The sequence below is a fragment of the Sparus aurata genome, chromosome 10, assembly GCF_900880675.1.
Source record: "Sparus aurata chromosome 10, fSpaAur1.1, whole genome shotgun sequence".
NCBI classification, from domain to species: Eukaryota; Metazoa; Chordata; class Actinopteri; order Spariformes; family Sparidae; genus Sparus; species Sparus aurata.
This window is the reverse complement of record NC_044196.1, coordinates 4,386,782-4,402,687: the sequence shown is the minus strand read 5'-3', so window position 1 is coordinate 4,402,687 and position 15,906 is coordinate 4,386,782. Positions and strand designations below refer to the sequence as shown.

The 15,906-nt window shown below is 40.6% G+C and overlaps 1 protein-coding gene across 1 annotated transcript; it reads left to right on the top strand.

Moving 5' to 3' along the window:
* The first annotated feature begins 231 nt into the window (after positions 1–231).
* Positions 232–1,188, top strand: LOC115590387 (trace amine-associated receptor 13c-like). Its single transcript, XM_030431743.1, has one exon. It carries the CDS (start codon positions 232–234, stop codon positions 1,186–1,188), a length of 957 nt encoding a protein of 318 aa, XP_030287603.1.
* The last annotated feature ends 14,718 nt before the right edge of the window (positions 1,189–15,906 follow it).

Genomic DNA, 15,906 nt, shown 5'->3' with positions numbered 1-15,906 from the left:
AATAGAAGGCCTTTGATTGGATGAATCTGGTGATTATTTAGGTGGCTTTAATGTTGTGACATTAATTACAAGAGAGAGGTTTCACTATGTTTCTCCTGAGGTCCTCTCTCTGTTGGGTTCTGTTGGGTTTTCTCTGAGGTTTTGGCATATGTCTTTGGGTTTAGAATGAGTGATGATTTTTCTCAAGAGCAGTTCATGTACTGTTTTCCTGGCAGAAATGCCTCATGTGTTATGGAACAGTTCAGTTTCAGGACCAGTTTTGCCCTCTATTTGGTGTTTGTTTCAGGCATACTGGTTACCATTTTAGGGAACTCTCTTGTCATCGTGTCAATATGTCATTTCAAACAGTTGCATAGTCCTACCAATGTGCTCATTTTATCTCTTGCTCTGGTTGATCTACTAGTGGCTGTTATTGTGATGCCCTTCAGCGCTACACGGACTGTTCATGGCTGCTGGTTCTATGGTGATACATTCTGTCAACTGCATCTCAGTTTTGAGCTGTTTCTCACCACTCTTTCTATCTTTCATCTAATTTGCATTGCTGTTGACAGACATCAAGCAATATGTAATCCTCTGCATTACTCTAGAAAAATCACAATATCAGTGGCTGTGATGATGGTATGTGTCAGCTGGGTACTGGCTGCTGTCTATGCTTATGGAGTAATTTATTCAAAGGCCAACATGGCAGGGTTAGAGGATATATCAGAATCATTTTGCCTTGGTAGTTGTTTTGTCTACTTTAACCCACTTTGGGGAATGTTGAGCAGTGCTTTCTGCTTTTTCTTTCCCTGCACTGTAATGGTTTATCTTTACACTCAAATATTTGTTGTGGCTAAACAGCATGTAAGAAAGATTGGAGATAAGAACAATTGTTTGAATGGCAGAGGGAGAGGTGGGTTGATTAAGCACTCTGAGAGCAAGGCTGCAAAGACTCTCAGTATTGTGCTTGGTGTATTCATCTTTTGTTGGATGCCCTTTTTTATGCAATTTATAATTGATCCCCTCACTGGCTTCCACATTGATCCTTACCTCTTGGAAGCATTATACTGGTTGAGTTACTTGAATTCAGCCTGTAACCCCATTATTTATGCCTTGTTTTATCCCTCCTTCAAAAAATGTTTTCATTGTATAATCACTCTGAAAATATTCAGCTCAAATTCTTCAACTATGAATTTATCTGTTAAATGACACATCCACACTCAAATTATATAAACAAGGTGTTAGTTATGCATTTGCATCAGTGGCAGAAAGACCTTGGTTTTGCACTTGTCATCAATAACTATATTTTTTTCAAACAAATCAGTCTTTATTAGGATAACAATGCTACATGTTGTCTGACAACATGCTTTAGTATTGGGCCATCATGTTTGTCCTCCTGTGTGATATTAAAATAATGCACCATGATGAATTTATACTTCTACCAATTCAAACAATAATGCGGTTACAGGAAATGTAGTGCTGTTTTGAAAAGTGTGCATGACAACATCATGGATTTTGCTTTGATTTCAGTCTTTGTCCACAGACAGCAGCTGTTGACTTTTGGGAGGTTATGTGTGAAGTTGTAGCTATTACCAGAAGCTCAAAGGAACACATTTTCACAGCAGAAACACTACAAACTGAATTAAGGTGAAGGAAAACTTGTATTTATATTATTTTCTTGTCAATACATTTGTTTTCAATAGACAACATATGTCTTGTGTAGGCTTTATTCGCTGAATTACACTTAGGTTGTCGATTGATAGCTGATGCATCCATGTAAATTTTCAGCCTTATTTACTAGTTAAGAGTTTTTTTAACACTGCAGCTGCCATTTTTTCCCAGTAACCCCCAGATTTGTGCTTTCATCAAAGCAAAATTTTAAACTTCGTGTCAGTTAAGCCCGCCTCACATACACATGTTTTACCGTCTAGACGCTGTTAATTCTTGCTTCAACTAATAAAACCGATGTGGCTGTTATATCTTTCAAGTAAGGGGTGATTAAAAGGATCACAAAGAAAACCATGAAAATCATGAAGGACTGACTTTAAAAAGTTACTTGTCAGAATCAGATGAGGTTAATAATGCGAGCTATTAGCTCCGGATACTTGAATTTATTCATAAATCCCTGAGACGCACACAAGAGCCAGGGGAAGACCCACCTCAGCTCTACATTAAACTGAAAGAAAGAATACAATTACAAGAGGAGTATAAACCTGCCTCAATCTCCCAGTAACCACAGTACATGTCTATACCTGTAGCCTGCCACCTGCTAGTGACATAAGAAAGTGTATAAGATCATTTAGATGTCAGGCCAAAATGTGTGGAGCTAAACTGAAAACAGCACAAATGTAAGCCTTAAAATTATAATCCACAATAATGTGAAATTTACAAACTTGTCATTTTCTGGAACCTTTCAAACCGGTAAATAAAAATGTAAAGTGATTGAAGTGATAAAAGTGATTAAAAATACATGTTATATCTTAAGTACTACAGTCGCTCACTTGCGCACCCTCATCAAAAGCTTAGATGTTAGGCCAAAATGCACGCACCAAAAATGTGATCCTTAAAATTACAGTTCTTCATATGAAAATTAACTACAGATATCCTTATCAAACCCTTGACTGTGTATAAAACTGGTAAATAAATAAATAAAAAACAGTTTTGAGGACAAATGCTAAGTCACAGAGTTGTGCAGGTCTGTTATGCTGATGTCAGACTCTGTGGTCCGTGAGGTCCACGAGTCGCAGGTAAGAGCAACTTAATCTGCTCAGCGATTCTTAAACTTGTGACTTTACCTCATTGTAAATTATAGCCCGATTAGCCCGGCTGCATCGGAGACAAACTAAACTTTCTCAATGGCATAACATACTGCGTCTTATATGTGTAAACCATGTTTCAAAAACCTGTATGTTACACCTGGCTATATGGCCAAAGGTCTTTGCAGATAAAATGAGCAATTTACAACCGCATACTCAGTGTGCGATGTACATCAACAAAAAAGCAATGAACATTTGTCCATGTAGATAACAGTGGATATAAAAAGTCAACACATCCCTGTTAAAATGTCAGGTTTTGGGGATGTAGTGACCAAGATAGATAATTTCAGAACTTTTTCCACCTTTAATGTGACCTATAACCTGTACAACTCAATTGTAAAACAAACTGAAATTTTCTTAGGGGGAAAATAAATGATACAAAAATAAAATAATGTGCTTCCATAAGTGAGCACACCCTTAAACTAATACTTTGTTGAAGCACCTTTTGATTTTATTACTGAAGTTCCTCTTCATCATCGGCTTTCTAGCAGAAGCCTGAAGGTTTTGTGCCAACATTGACTGGTTTTTGGAACTGTTCTTAATTCCCTCCACCTTGACTAAGGCATCAGTTCAGCTGAAGAAAAACAGCCCCAAAGAATGACGTTGCCACCACCATGCTTCACTGTGGGTGTTGTGTTCTTTTGGTGATGTGCAGTGTTGTTTTGGCGCCAAACATAACTTTTGGAACTATAGCCAAAAAGTTCAACCTTGGTCTCATCAGACCATAACACATTTTCCCACATGCTTTTGAGAGACTTCAAATATGTTTCTGCAAAATTTAGCCGGGCTTGGATGTTTTTCTTCCTAAGAAAAGGCTTCCGTCTTCCCAACCTACCCTATCGCCCAGACATATGAAGAATACTGGAGACTGTCTTCACTGTGTTCCATGGAATATCTAATACCTTGGAAATTATTTTGTACCCTTCTCCTGACTTATACCTTTTGAAATTAAATCCCTCTGATTTTCCGTAAGCTCTCTGTGGACCATGGCTTTTGCTGCAATATGCGACTTAGAAAATGTCGAAAAGGAAAAGCCTACTAGAGCAGCAACTTTATTTGGGGTTAATCAGAGGCACTTTAAATAATGGCAGGTGTGTGCTGACTTCTGTTTAACACGAGTTCAAATGTGATTGGTTAATTCTGAACACAGCTATAGCAGCTATATAACACAACCAGTTATAAGAGGGTGTGGACTTTTACGCAACCACATTATTTTAGTTTTGATTTTTTCCCCCTAAGGGATTTCAGTTTGTTTTTCAATCGAGTTGTAAAGGTTATAGGTCACATTAAAGGTGGAAAAAGTTCTGAAATTATTTATCTTGGTCTCTTTTACATCACAAAGACCTGACATAGGTGTGTTGACCATTTTTATCCACTGTATGTAATATATGATATCCTTTTAAAAGTATACTTCAATAATCAAAACTAAATTGTTTTCCTTGTGAAACTGTTGATGGTTATTTAGATCAATCTTGTGAAATTGACAAACAGGATGACATGATATTGTTACTTGAACTATTCTCCATGTATTTTCATAGAAGGACTTTGATTGGATAGCACAGTGTATCCAACAAATATTTAGGTGGCTTCTTTCCTGTGACTGAAAACAAGTCAAAGATGTTAGGATGTTTCCCCCAAAGTCCTCTCTCTGTTGGTTTCTGTTTCGTTATCTCTGAGGTTTTGACATATGTCTTTTTGTTTACAATGACTCATGCCTCATTGCCTCCAGAGCTGTTTCTGTACTGTGTACCAGGCAGCAATGCTACATGTATTGCGGTATGGAAAGGTTTTTGGACAGATTTTGCACTCTATTTTGTGTTTGTTTCAGGCATGCTGGTTACCATTTTAGGGAACTCTCTTGTCATTGTGTCAATTTGTTATTTCAAAAAGTTGCATAGTCCAACCAATGTGCTCATTTTATCTCTTGCTCTAGTTGATCTACTAGTGGGTGTTATGGTGATGCCCTTCAATGCCATCCGGACTGTACATGGCTGCTGGTTCTATGGTGATACGTTCTGTCATCTGCATGTCAGTTTTGAGTTGTTTCTCACCAATTTTTCTATCTTCCACCTAATTTGCATTGCTGTCGACAGACATCAAGCAATATGTAATCCTGTCCTGACACATACCATCATCACAGTGGCTGTGATGGTGGTATGTGTCAGCTGGGCACTGGCTGCTGCCTACTCTTATGGAGTACTTTATTCAAAGGCCCATGAGGCAGGTTTAGAAGATTTAATGGCATCAATAAAGTGCCTTGGTGGTTGTTTCGTAGAAGAGAGAAGTGAAATCAAGTGGGAGGGCAGTCATCTTGAAAGCAGACAGGTCTCTGTTTGGACGCATCATAGTGATGGCACAAGCACACAGTCTTAAAATGGAGGATATCCTTTCTCATCCTCTTGGTCCATTGCCCTGGGCACTCTCCACACCAGATGGATTGCTGAGAAAAACAAACAAAGCTACTTTGGCCACAACCTTGCAGTAAAAGGTAGCACTACAGGAGAAACACCCAGAAAACTCTGCCAGAGTGGTTGATGGGATGAACTTAGTCCAACGAGTGAAAGGTGCTGAAGTTATTTTCAGAGATGTTGCCACAACAATCCTGGGTATGGCTCTGAGGGAAGGCAGTCAGAGTCGAAGAATAGATCTTGTGTTCGACACATCTTTAATGAATGTTAAATGAAGTTAAACATTTAACTAAACATTTTAAATGAATTAACCACAAAAGCCTTTTAAATGGAATAAAGAAAAATCTAATTTCATAAGTTTTCCAAAATGTTTTGTAAAGTTTTAACATTTAGCTTTGTGCTATCCTTTCATATCTTATACTTTTAATTTTTTAACCTCAAAATGAAATATTATCTTAGCAAAACCCATTTAACACAAAATCAATGAAGTCAATGCTGCAATGTGTTCCTTAACCAATCTACACAGCAATTAAACATAAACTTGAACATATTAAGCAGCATTTCAAACACTATGCAAGTAAATAAAATGTTTCACCGACCATTGGCGTCTTTGGACTGAACCTATGAGTGAACTTGGAGCGTCTTCTCTCTGAAGTTTGTCTGAATGACTGACACTGCATAAAAAGTGGGATTTTCGTCAGTATGCGGCACTGTAAATTGTCATGGAATTTCAGGTTTGCGACAATTCACGGCAATTTGCAGGCAACACCGAAAACTAACGTAAAGTGTCGGAAATTGACGTGGGCCTTGCTTGGCAGTTTTCCCCCATGACCCCCCTCCCCCTGATTCTAGGGGAGGTTTTAACATGTAAATGAAAATGCTGTGAGCTATACAAATGCAAATCAGGGTAGCAGGGGGAGTTTTACCCCAGGTGACCTTTTTCTAAAAGGTGTTAACTTCATTTTAAGAAAATCTCCTGTATAAATAGATGAGGCTCAGTATAGCCTAATTATAGACTCTTACATTTTATTATGCTAGACTAATTACTGTGTATGTCATTAGCAATGGCCAATGTTATGTAAAAAAGCTTATTTATTCTTTTTTTCTCTCTCTCCTGAGACCAAGTTAAAGATAAAATGCCAGTTGTTAAGAAGTTAAAATTTGCATGACATATTCTGAGATAAATAAGATATTGAAATGTATAAATAATTTCTGTTTAAAATGTGTGACATTAAAATATAATTTCATGGGTTCTGAATGTTTAAAAGACGATAAAGTAATTGTTATTACGTGTGAGAGTTCATGACCTCTAAGACTTTTTACACTTCCGGGTTGACCGGAGCTTGAGTGACGAGGAAGAAGGAGCGGAGAGTTAATGGCATCGAGGTGACAGTCAGACACTTCACGGTGCTGCAGGATTTTGGGCTTCTAGTGAGCTTCTCGTTGTTGTGTGGGCAGATTATGCTTTGTACATAGTTGTGGTGTGTTTGTGTTAATAAAGCTCTTTCATTGAATAAACAGCACCTTCCTGGCATTTTCCTTTCCTCAATAAATTCATTATTTGATATCATGAATAAATAATATATATATGTATTTATGTATATATATATATATATATATATATATATATTATATATATATATATATATATATATATATGTATATATACATATATAGCCTATACCAGTGGTGACTGAAAAAATTGGGGAGGACAGGAGGAAAACCAGTCCACGGTGTCATGTTATTTTATACAAGTCAACTACTTATCCCTACTTTCTTATATTCAATGAAAATTAAGCAATAAAACAATGACTTACAAGACTTCTTCAAAAAACATTTTATTAAATGGCAAAAGGCTGTTGTTGTCGGCTGTTGGTGTGTGAACGACACAATCGGTTAACATGGGGCGGTGTGTCCCCGGCCGGCTAATAATGTACAGTGGGCTAATATACAAGACAAAAAAAACACCAATGTGTACCCTTTCCGGGATTTGATCCCGAGTCACCTGTGTGGCAGGCAACTGCTCTACTCACTGTGCTACTGCAGCAATCAAGATATATACTGCACGACAGCACAGGACATCACACTCATCCATCACTCATCACAATCGCCCAAAACAACTGTGTTGCTGCTCTGTATTGTGTCCCGGTCGTGCCGCTAACGTTATGTCCTCCAGCAGGACAAACTAAACGAAAACTATGAATTATCTTTCTGACTGCTTCTCTCTGATTTCTACGAACAGTTTTTTTTCTTTCAGAAATTTGCTTATATTTCCTTTGAAACCGATTCCAATATCGCTGAAAACTCCATATTTCTTGTCCGAGCATGGCTGGCAGTGAAAGCTTTAAAATACATAGAAGTATGTTTTGTTTACGGTTGTATAAATGTGAGAATGACATTTGGAAACTGTTATTGGACCAACCTGCTGTCAATCTTGTATTCTGGTTGCTGATTGGTAAGGGAGGACGTCCTCCCTTAGCACGTAATTTTACGTGTCTTAGCCAATCATAGATCAGCATGAAAAAAATCCTAAATGCATTGAGTGAATGGAAAGAGATCCCTTCCACGGAGGACAGAAGCCCTCCGTCCTCCTCTGGCCCCCACCTTCCTGCTCCCTTCTCCTCTCACAGACTGCTCTGTCTCCTCCGTCTGCAGCTGTCGCTGTTGAACCGGTTTAAGTGGATTTTTTTCCAAAGAAGAAACTTTTTTTATGATATAATATATATACATATATAATATTTTATAAATGATACTGAGATTTGGTAATGATTTATTTCAACCAGTTACTCTTTCTTAAAAAAAAATTGATCTTCCTCTTGCCTCTCAAAAATAGAGGAGGCCCAACCTCCTCTGCCTCTATGGACGAGCCTCCTCTGATATATATACATATATATATATATATATATATACATACATATATATATATATATATATATATATATATATATTATATATATATATATATATATATATGTATATATACACATAGGGGTGGGGTTTACGTTTATAATGACCCAGGGTGACCAATAGTGACAGATCTGCCAACCAATCACGAGTGATTTTTCGTGTTTAAAAGTAGTGGTTTCATCCAATACTGAGTGAGGAAATTCAAGCTAGGCCACACATTCTCTGGCCAGTCGCGGTTTCGCTGCTATTCATATGCAAATTAGAGCCGTTTGCACCTCCGTGAGCTTCACTGACGTCATGGTTCGTTTCCGACAATTTTTGGCACAAACGAACGCCACATTCACAGCCTGTAAATTGTCGTTAACTGCCGAAAATTAGGGAGATTTCCAGGCGTTTACGGGGCCGAAAATCCCACTTTTCATGCAGTGTGAGACCCTCCATGTCTTTACAGGTGCTCCAAATCAGTGATAATGACTGATCAGGTGACAAGCAGCCAGTTTGCTGCTGCTGGTGCACTCTGGGAAGTGTGGTTCTTCGAGACCCATCCCTGAGATTCAGCTCAATACCTCCCACTTGAGCTCCTGGTTTTTTCAAACCCAGAGGGCTCAAACAAGCCCTTTACACCTCTGCTTGTTCTTGAGTGGGAAGTAGAATGACAAGGCATCTGACATCTCTATGAAGAATTGTGGCTGGGATTTTGGTTTGAAGCCTCTTGGTTCTTTCACTGTTTGCTCTTGTGGGCCCTTCTTTGCCTTTTGCCTTTCTGACGTGAACAGGATAGCTGGGAAAAGTCTTCACAAGCACATCTCTTACGATGCCTTTGCTGTCAGGATTGACACTGACCACTCTTGCCAACTTGTACTGTCCTCTCAGGGTGTTTTGGTCAGCCAACCAGACCACATCTCCAACAGCAACATTTCGCTCTTTGGTGTGCCATTTGTTTCTTATGAATAGATTAGGTCCAGCCAATTGGCTCCACTTCTTCCAGAAATTGTTTAACTCTGCTTGAATATGTTTAAGTCTTTAGTAAGGGTAGCCATCAAACTGGAAATCTCCAGGGTCTCCCTTTGGGGAGAGAATTCGGGGTGATGTACTCTACACAGTCTTCTCTGCTTTGAGTTCTTGCATCGATGGGTCTCTCATTTGCAAGGTTGGCTGCCATGAAGAGAACTGTTTGGAATTCTCCCCATGTGAAAACACCATTTCCACCAAGGTTGGTCAACGCCCGCTTCACTACTTTGACAGCTGCCTCTGCAGCACCATTCCTATGGGGAGAGTCTGCAGGGTGGATCTTCCACGACCATTCTGTACCATGCCTGGCAGCTGTGTCTTCAAGTTCAGACTTGTCTAGTCGGTCAAGGAATTTGTGAAGCTTCTCCAGAGCAGGTCTGGCTCCCACAAAATTAGTGCCAGGGTCTGACCAGAGTTTCCTGGGGTGTCCTCTCAGTGAAGTGAACCTTTGATAGGCTAGCAGGAATCCTTCAGATGACATGTCACTCACCACTTCAGTGTGTATGGCTCGGGAAGCCATGCAGCAGAAGACTATTCCCCATACTCTGAGTCTAGCTCTCTTCTTGACCTCATCTTTCACTTCATAAGGGCCGAACAGGTCCATGGTGGTGAATTCAAATGGTGCAGCTGGGCCTGTTCGCTCTAGAGGCAGGTCAGCCATGATTTGTTGACACTGTTTTGCCTTGTTTTTCCTGCAGACCACACAGCTGTCAACCATTTTCTTGGCAAGTCTACAGCCTTTTATTATCAAGGCTTTCTTCCTCATCCGGAGAAGGGTTCCTGCCACTCCCTCGTGGTTTGCTTTGTGGGATTCTTGTGCTAGTAATGTAGATACCCATGCTTCAAATGGTAAAACTGGCACTGCTGTCTTATCTTCGTTGAACGTCTGAATTCTGCCTCCACAAAATAGCAGACCAGAGTTCACATCTTTGTATACTGCCAGTCTGCTTTCAGTTGTGTGTGAAAAAGCCGTACCTTCTTGAGCTGCGAGGAAGAGGTCTTTGAGTGCATCTTCATGTTCCTTGACAGTCAGCACAGCTTGCTTGAGTGATGTTACCTCCCACTTTGACTGTTTAGGGGCCTGGCACTTCCTCTTCAGCCACTGCTTGGCAGCTAGACAAACCAAGGCAATGACTCTCACCAGTTTGGACAGGCTACTGAATCTTCTTACTTCCACAAGCTCTTTAACCCAGTCAGTGGGCTTCCTTCTTAGAAGAAGAGTTGGGTTTACCACAGGTTTTTCCTCTTGAGTTTCACTCTTTGGACTTTCTTGAGTGGCTTGTGGGTCTTCTTTCTGCTGACTCCTTCTTGCTTGAGCTCTTGTTAATGCACCTGAGAATGCCTTCCTCTGGAGTTTACACTCTCTCTGGCAAAAGCTGCAACCTCTCCAGCTGATTTTATAGGCCACTCCTCCACTGGCCACTTCAGGAACTCTGGTCCATTTTGCCATGTGGAATTCTCCTTCAAATCTTCAGGAGCACCCCCTCTTGTTATGATATCAGCTATGTTCAGATCTCCATGGATCCACCACCAGTCTTGCACTTGTCCAGCCTTATGGATTTCACCCACTCTATTTGCAAAGAAGGTTTTGTACCCATAACTGACTCTTTTAATGGCTCCCAAGACCGTTTGACTGTCAAGTAGATGGAACCATCTCTCGATCTTCATTCGAGCATGATCACAGATCTCAGCTTTTACAGCTTCTCCCTTCTGATCCAGGGGTGTCAGCTTAGCTTTTGATTCAACAAATCAAACTTCACAGGGTTCGTACACATTTTTCAAGGTCAAATTCAAGCACTTTTCAAGCACTTTTAAGGGTCATTTTAAAGATTTTCCAGCACCTTATTCCTGGGGTAAAATACTTTTCTACAGGAATATATAAACTCATTATTTTTTATTCACTTTTTATCACAATAATGTACATTGTATTATGCTGTAGACATCTAAAATTATGTTTCATAATGGCAAAAACTTCAGAAATTAATTATCCAGTCTGATCCCAATTTTGTGAAAGACACAGAGTTATAATGTCAAGCACTTTCAAGCACTTAAACTAAAATCCAAGCACTTTTCAGGCCTTGAAAACACAACATTGAAATTCAAGTACTTTCAAGGATTTCAAGCACCCGTACGAACCCTGACTTCAGTGCCTTGACTTGTCTTCCATCTTAAGTACATCACAACTCCATAGGTTTTGTCACTTCCATCAGAGAATGTGATGCCCCAAGGTTTCCCTTCCCAGCCAGCTGGTGTGAGGCTCCTGTGGAATTTGACCCGTCCAAGCTGCACATATTCTTCAAAAAGCTGTATGGCTTCTTCTCCGAGGCTTTCTGAGAGAGGTTGGTCCCAGGTTTCTTGGGTTAGTTTCCCACCCCCTCCCTCTTGGAATGCTTTAATGACAAGAATTGCTCCCTTCTGTTTGGCAGGTGTAACTAAGCCAATTGGATCATACAGTCCAGCTACTTGGCTTAAGAGAGCCCTCCTAGTCAGTGGATTAGGTGTCCTAGTTCTCACTTCCTCCTTGAGAAGATCTTTTCCAACTCTTATCTTCTTTCTTTTGGAAAAGAGGTTAACACGTAGAGCTTGTCTTCATCCACTTGGTAGCCGATGCCCATGGCTTTGTTGTCTTCGTCCCTCATTTGATTTGGAAGAATTAAGGTTTTATCTTGTTTCTTTGTTAGACCCTCCATCTCCATTCCTTGCCTCCCACTTTGCCCTGACCGGACCCATGCTTTGCTGTGATTTTGTCAAGTCTATTTAGGTCATTTTGGGAGGTTAAGAGGTCATCCACATAACTGTCCTCTTCAATGACTCTGCGCTCAGCCTCCAAGTGAATAAAGTTGGGCAGGCGTGCTGTTTCCCTCCTTAAGAAACAAGCCTGGACTGCACCTTTGTTGTTTGGGAGAGAGGCTGGATATAACGTCGAAGGATACTTTGCATCCCAATATGGAGTTGGTGTGTGAGCATCCCCCTTCTTGTAGGTGGGGCCCCCTTTAATGATCTCAAGCTCCCTCTCCTCTGCCAGGGTCATTTCTTTTCCTCCTGATGGACAGTTTCCACATCTGCATCCTCCACATCTTGGCTCACAGGCAGCTCCGATGCTGCCCCAGTGCCACCACTCAAGGAACTCACAGTTACTGGCAGCTGTAAATTTGGTCTGAGCCACATCCTCCTGCTGTAGCTGGGCTGTGTCAGTTGTTGGACTTGTGATTTCTTGATATTTGACAGCTGCTGTCCTCATGGAGCGAGCAAAGTGTGTTTTGGACTCATATGCTGCAACCTCTACTTCTTCAAACAAGTCGGGATGTGCTCCATCCACTGTCTTCCCTAATGGACCCTCCCACAATACGAGGTCTATTTTTACCCTCTGGGGAGCGAGTCTTCCCTCTCGGTGGCTAATGAGAAGTTCAACCTCTTCTGGCCTTTCCAATTCTTTAAGTTTGACTTCTTGGAAGAATTTTTTCAACTTCTCAGGTTCAATTACTTGATGCACTCTGGCGATTTCATCCAAGCCGTAGCAGACCATTTCATGCGCTCTCTCTGTTCCCTTAGGAGGTCTTGACTCTGACTTTGAGGAGATACCTTTGTGTGTTCACCTCCATGGTCATTCCACCAACCCCATGCACAACTAAAGTTATCTTCTCATTCCTTAACCTCAGTCTTTCAGCAGCCTTATGGGTAATGTAGTTAATATCAGAAGCAAGGTCAATTAAAGTCCCAATCTTCTGCCCTGTGTTTGCAGTGACTTGCATCAACATCATGATGACAGGAAGTTCAGAAAGCCCATTTCTCTGCAGTAGCTCAGACTGGCCTGAAGCATCAAGTGTCACTGTGGTTTTGTTGGTGTTGGTGAAAGCCTTTCTGCATCGATCTGCCATTTCTGGGGAAAGTTCAGACAAGATCTCCTCTTGTTCCTCCATTAGTTTGCTTTCACCATCTTTTCCACTCTTTCTCTCTTCCCCTCTTTTGACTTCTCCTTTGGGCAGAGGAAAAAATGGTGGTCTGGGGCACCACCTTCACTTTTACAATCTTTATTCCTGCATAGGAAAGTGTCGTTGCAGTATCCATCCTCACCATGGCATCCGAGACATTTTCTGCATGCTCCCAGCTTTCTCAATACAGCTTTCTTTTCAGGTAGCTTAAGTCTTTTGAACTTTCTACAGAAGAAGACTTTGTTGTTGTGCCCACTATCACCACAGACACCACATACCTCACCAAGCTCTTCCTTCTTTGTGGTTTTTGTTGAGGCAATCTTTCTGTCATACTTCTTGTCTGAACGATCTGATTTCTCCATCTTCTCCACAGTTCTGAGCTGTTTGAGTCTCTCTAGTATTTCTTCTGGACTTTTCAGGAACTTCAATAGCATGTCAAAGTGGTTGTCTGATGTGACATCATTTCTGGGTTCAACCGTGAACATCAACCAGTCTCTTTTAATAAAGTCAGGCAACTTGCTTTCAATGGATTTAATTACCAGTGGGTTCTTTATGGCTCCAGAGTTTCCTAACTCTGTGAGATCTGCTTGGGCCTTCTCCACTGACTGTATGAGGTCAATGACCTTTCTTGGCTGGTTCCCCTTCACATGTGGCATCTTCTCCAGCTCTTCAAGGACTTCCACCGTGATGGTTGACTTGTTGCCGTATCTGTTCTCCAGGACTCTGAACATGTCATTGGCAGTAGTGTAGGTTGAAAGTCTGAGGTCTTTTGAGATTTTGTCATCCACACTCTCCAATAGTTGAATTTTCTTAACTTCAGTTGATCCGGATGACTCTCCCTGCTTTTGCAGGCTTTCCCAGTCTTCCTCCATCTGTGATATTCTCTTTTCATTCCACAGGGATCCATCTCTCCCACGTTGACACTGCTGAGATGGCCTCTTTTATTCTCTTGTTCAAGAGAACGAGGTGCACTTCATAGCCCTCTAAATTGGCACTTTCCACAGCTACATCAGCCGCTTTATCATTGGCTTTTTCTGCTTCCAGGATTGCCATAAGAAGTTCACTTTTCCCATACCTCGACCACAGATTTGTTTGAACAATGTCTCTTATTTCTGCCAACTTTGCTTCGCCTTCTTTTACAGATCTATCAATGTCGGCCTCTTGCTGTTCATCAAGACCTGTAGTCATCATTGGCATCGAGCATCTTTCTGAAACAGTCTGAGAGCTTAGTGAATATCTCCTTTAACTCCACTTGAAGCATGCTGCTTGTTCCTCTTGAAATTAAGTTGGCTTGTCTGGTGAAGCTGCTTTTTGCAGTGGTCCTCTCCTTTTTGAGCTGCTGGACCGACTTCCCCAGGATATCTTCCACCATCTTGACTTCCTATGCGTCAACACCTTATTTCTGGATCTGAGGCCATTTATCCTCAGGGCCAGGCTGCTCTGCGTGGTTTACAACTGTTAAGTCCTCCTCTTGTTCAACCTCCAAAGGACACAAGGACAAGTCAAATTTTCGACTCAATCACTTTTATTTTTCTTTTGACTTGGTCAGTTGATTGGTCTGTTCAGTAAATTAGGCTGAAAACCTTTAAAGAAAGAGAAACAAAAATTACCATTTTAATTAAACATCTTAAACATTTTTAATGAATTTAAACATTTGAATGAACATTTTTAATGAATTTTAAATGAATTAACCACTTAAGCCTTTTAAATGAAATAAAGAAAAATCGAATTTCATGAGTTTTCCAAATTTTTTAGTAAAGTTTTTGTCAGGCAGAGACTAGAAGGAGGACTCAGAAGCAGAGGGGCGAACGGTTCAGACAAGCTTTATTTCGGGACTAACTGTCCCCTCGTCAAAATGAGCGATAAATCAAACAGGCTTTAAACACTTCCTGAACCTATGGAAGGCAAACAAGAACAAAAGAAAAGAACAAAAAATCACTCTCACGAGGAAAACTAGGACTACTGTCTACACTGATCTAAATAGCAAAAACTTCGTATGAAACATTAACAACAAAAATTCACTCACCATGAGGAGAAACAAAAGGCTATCAAAATTAACTGCACTGCACTAAGGCTGAAAAGATATAAAGAAAAGGCACTCCAACGGAGGCAAGCAAGGCAACAACACAAATCTAGCTCAAAAGGCTGACCAAAAAATTACAAACAAAAGATCACTCTTTCTCAGAGGCGAACAGAAAATCAGGCACAAACTTGAAACTTGGCGTGGCACTGGCAAGACTTAGAGCGAAGGCTGGAGGTACACGAACAGTGACGAACGAAATACTCTGGCGACGAGGACAGGGAAGACAAAGACTATATACACATGAGGTGGGATGACACAGGTGGAAACAATCAGGGATCAGGGGAGACGCCAGACTGGTGACACAGGAGGAAGGGCAAGTGACCTGAAACGAGAGGAGAGTTACTTTTCAAAATAAAACTGGAAATTCACAGGACAAAAACCAAAGACAGGACATCCCTCACCGCGGTGTGACAGTTTTAACATTTAGCTTTGTGCTATCCTTTTGTATCTTATACTTTTATTTTTCAAACTCAAAATGAAATATTATCTTAGCAAAACCCATTTAACACAAAATCAATGAAGTCAATGCTGCAGTGTGTTCCTTAACCAATCTACACAGCAATTAAACATAAACTTGAACATATTAAGCAGCATTTCAAACACTATGAAAGTAAATAAAATGTTTCACCGACCATTGGCGTCTTTGGACTGAACCTATGAGTGAACTTGGAGCGTCTTCTCTCTGAAGTTTGTTTGTCTGAATGACTGAGACCCTCCATGTCTTTACAGGTGCTCCAAATCAGTGAAGTGTGGTTCTTTGAGACCCATCC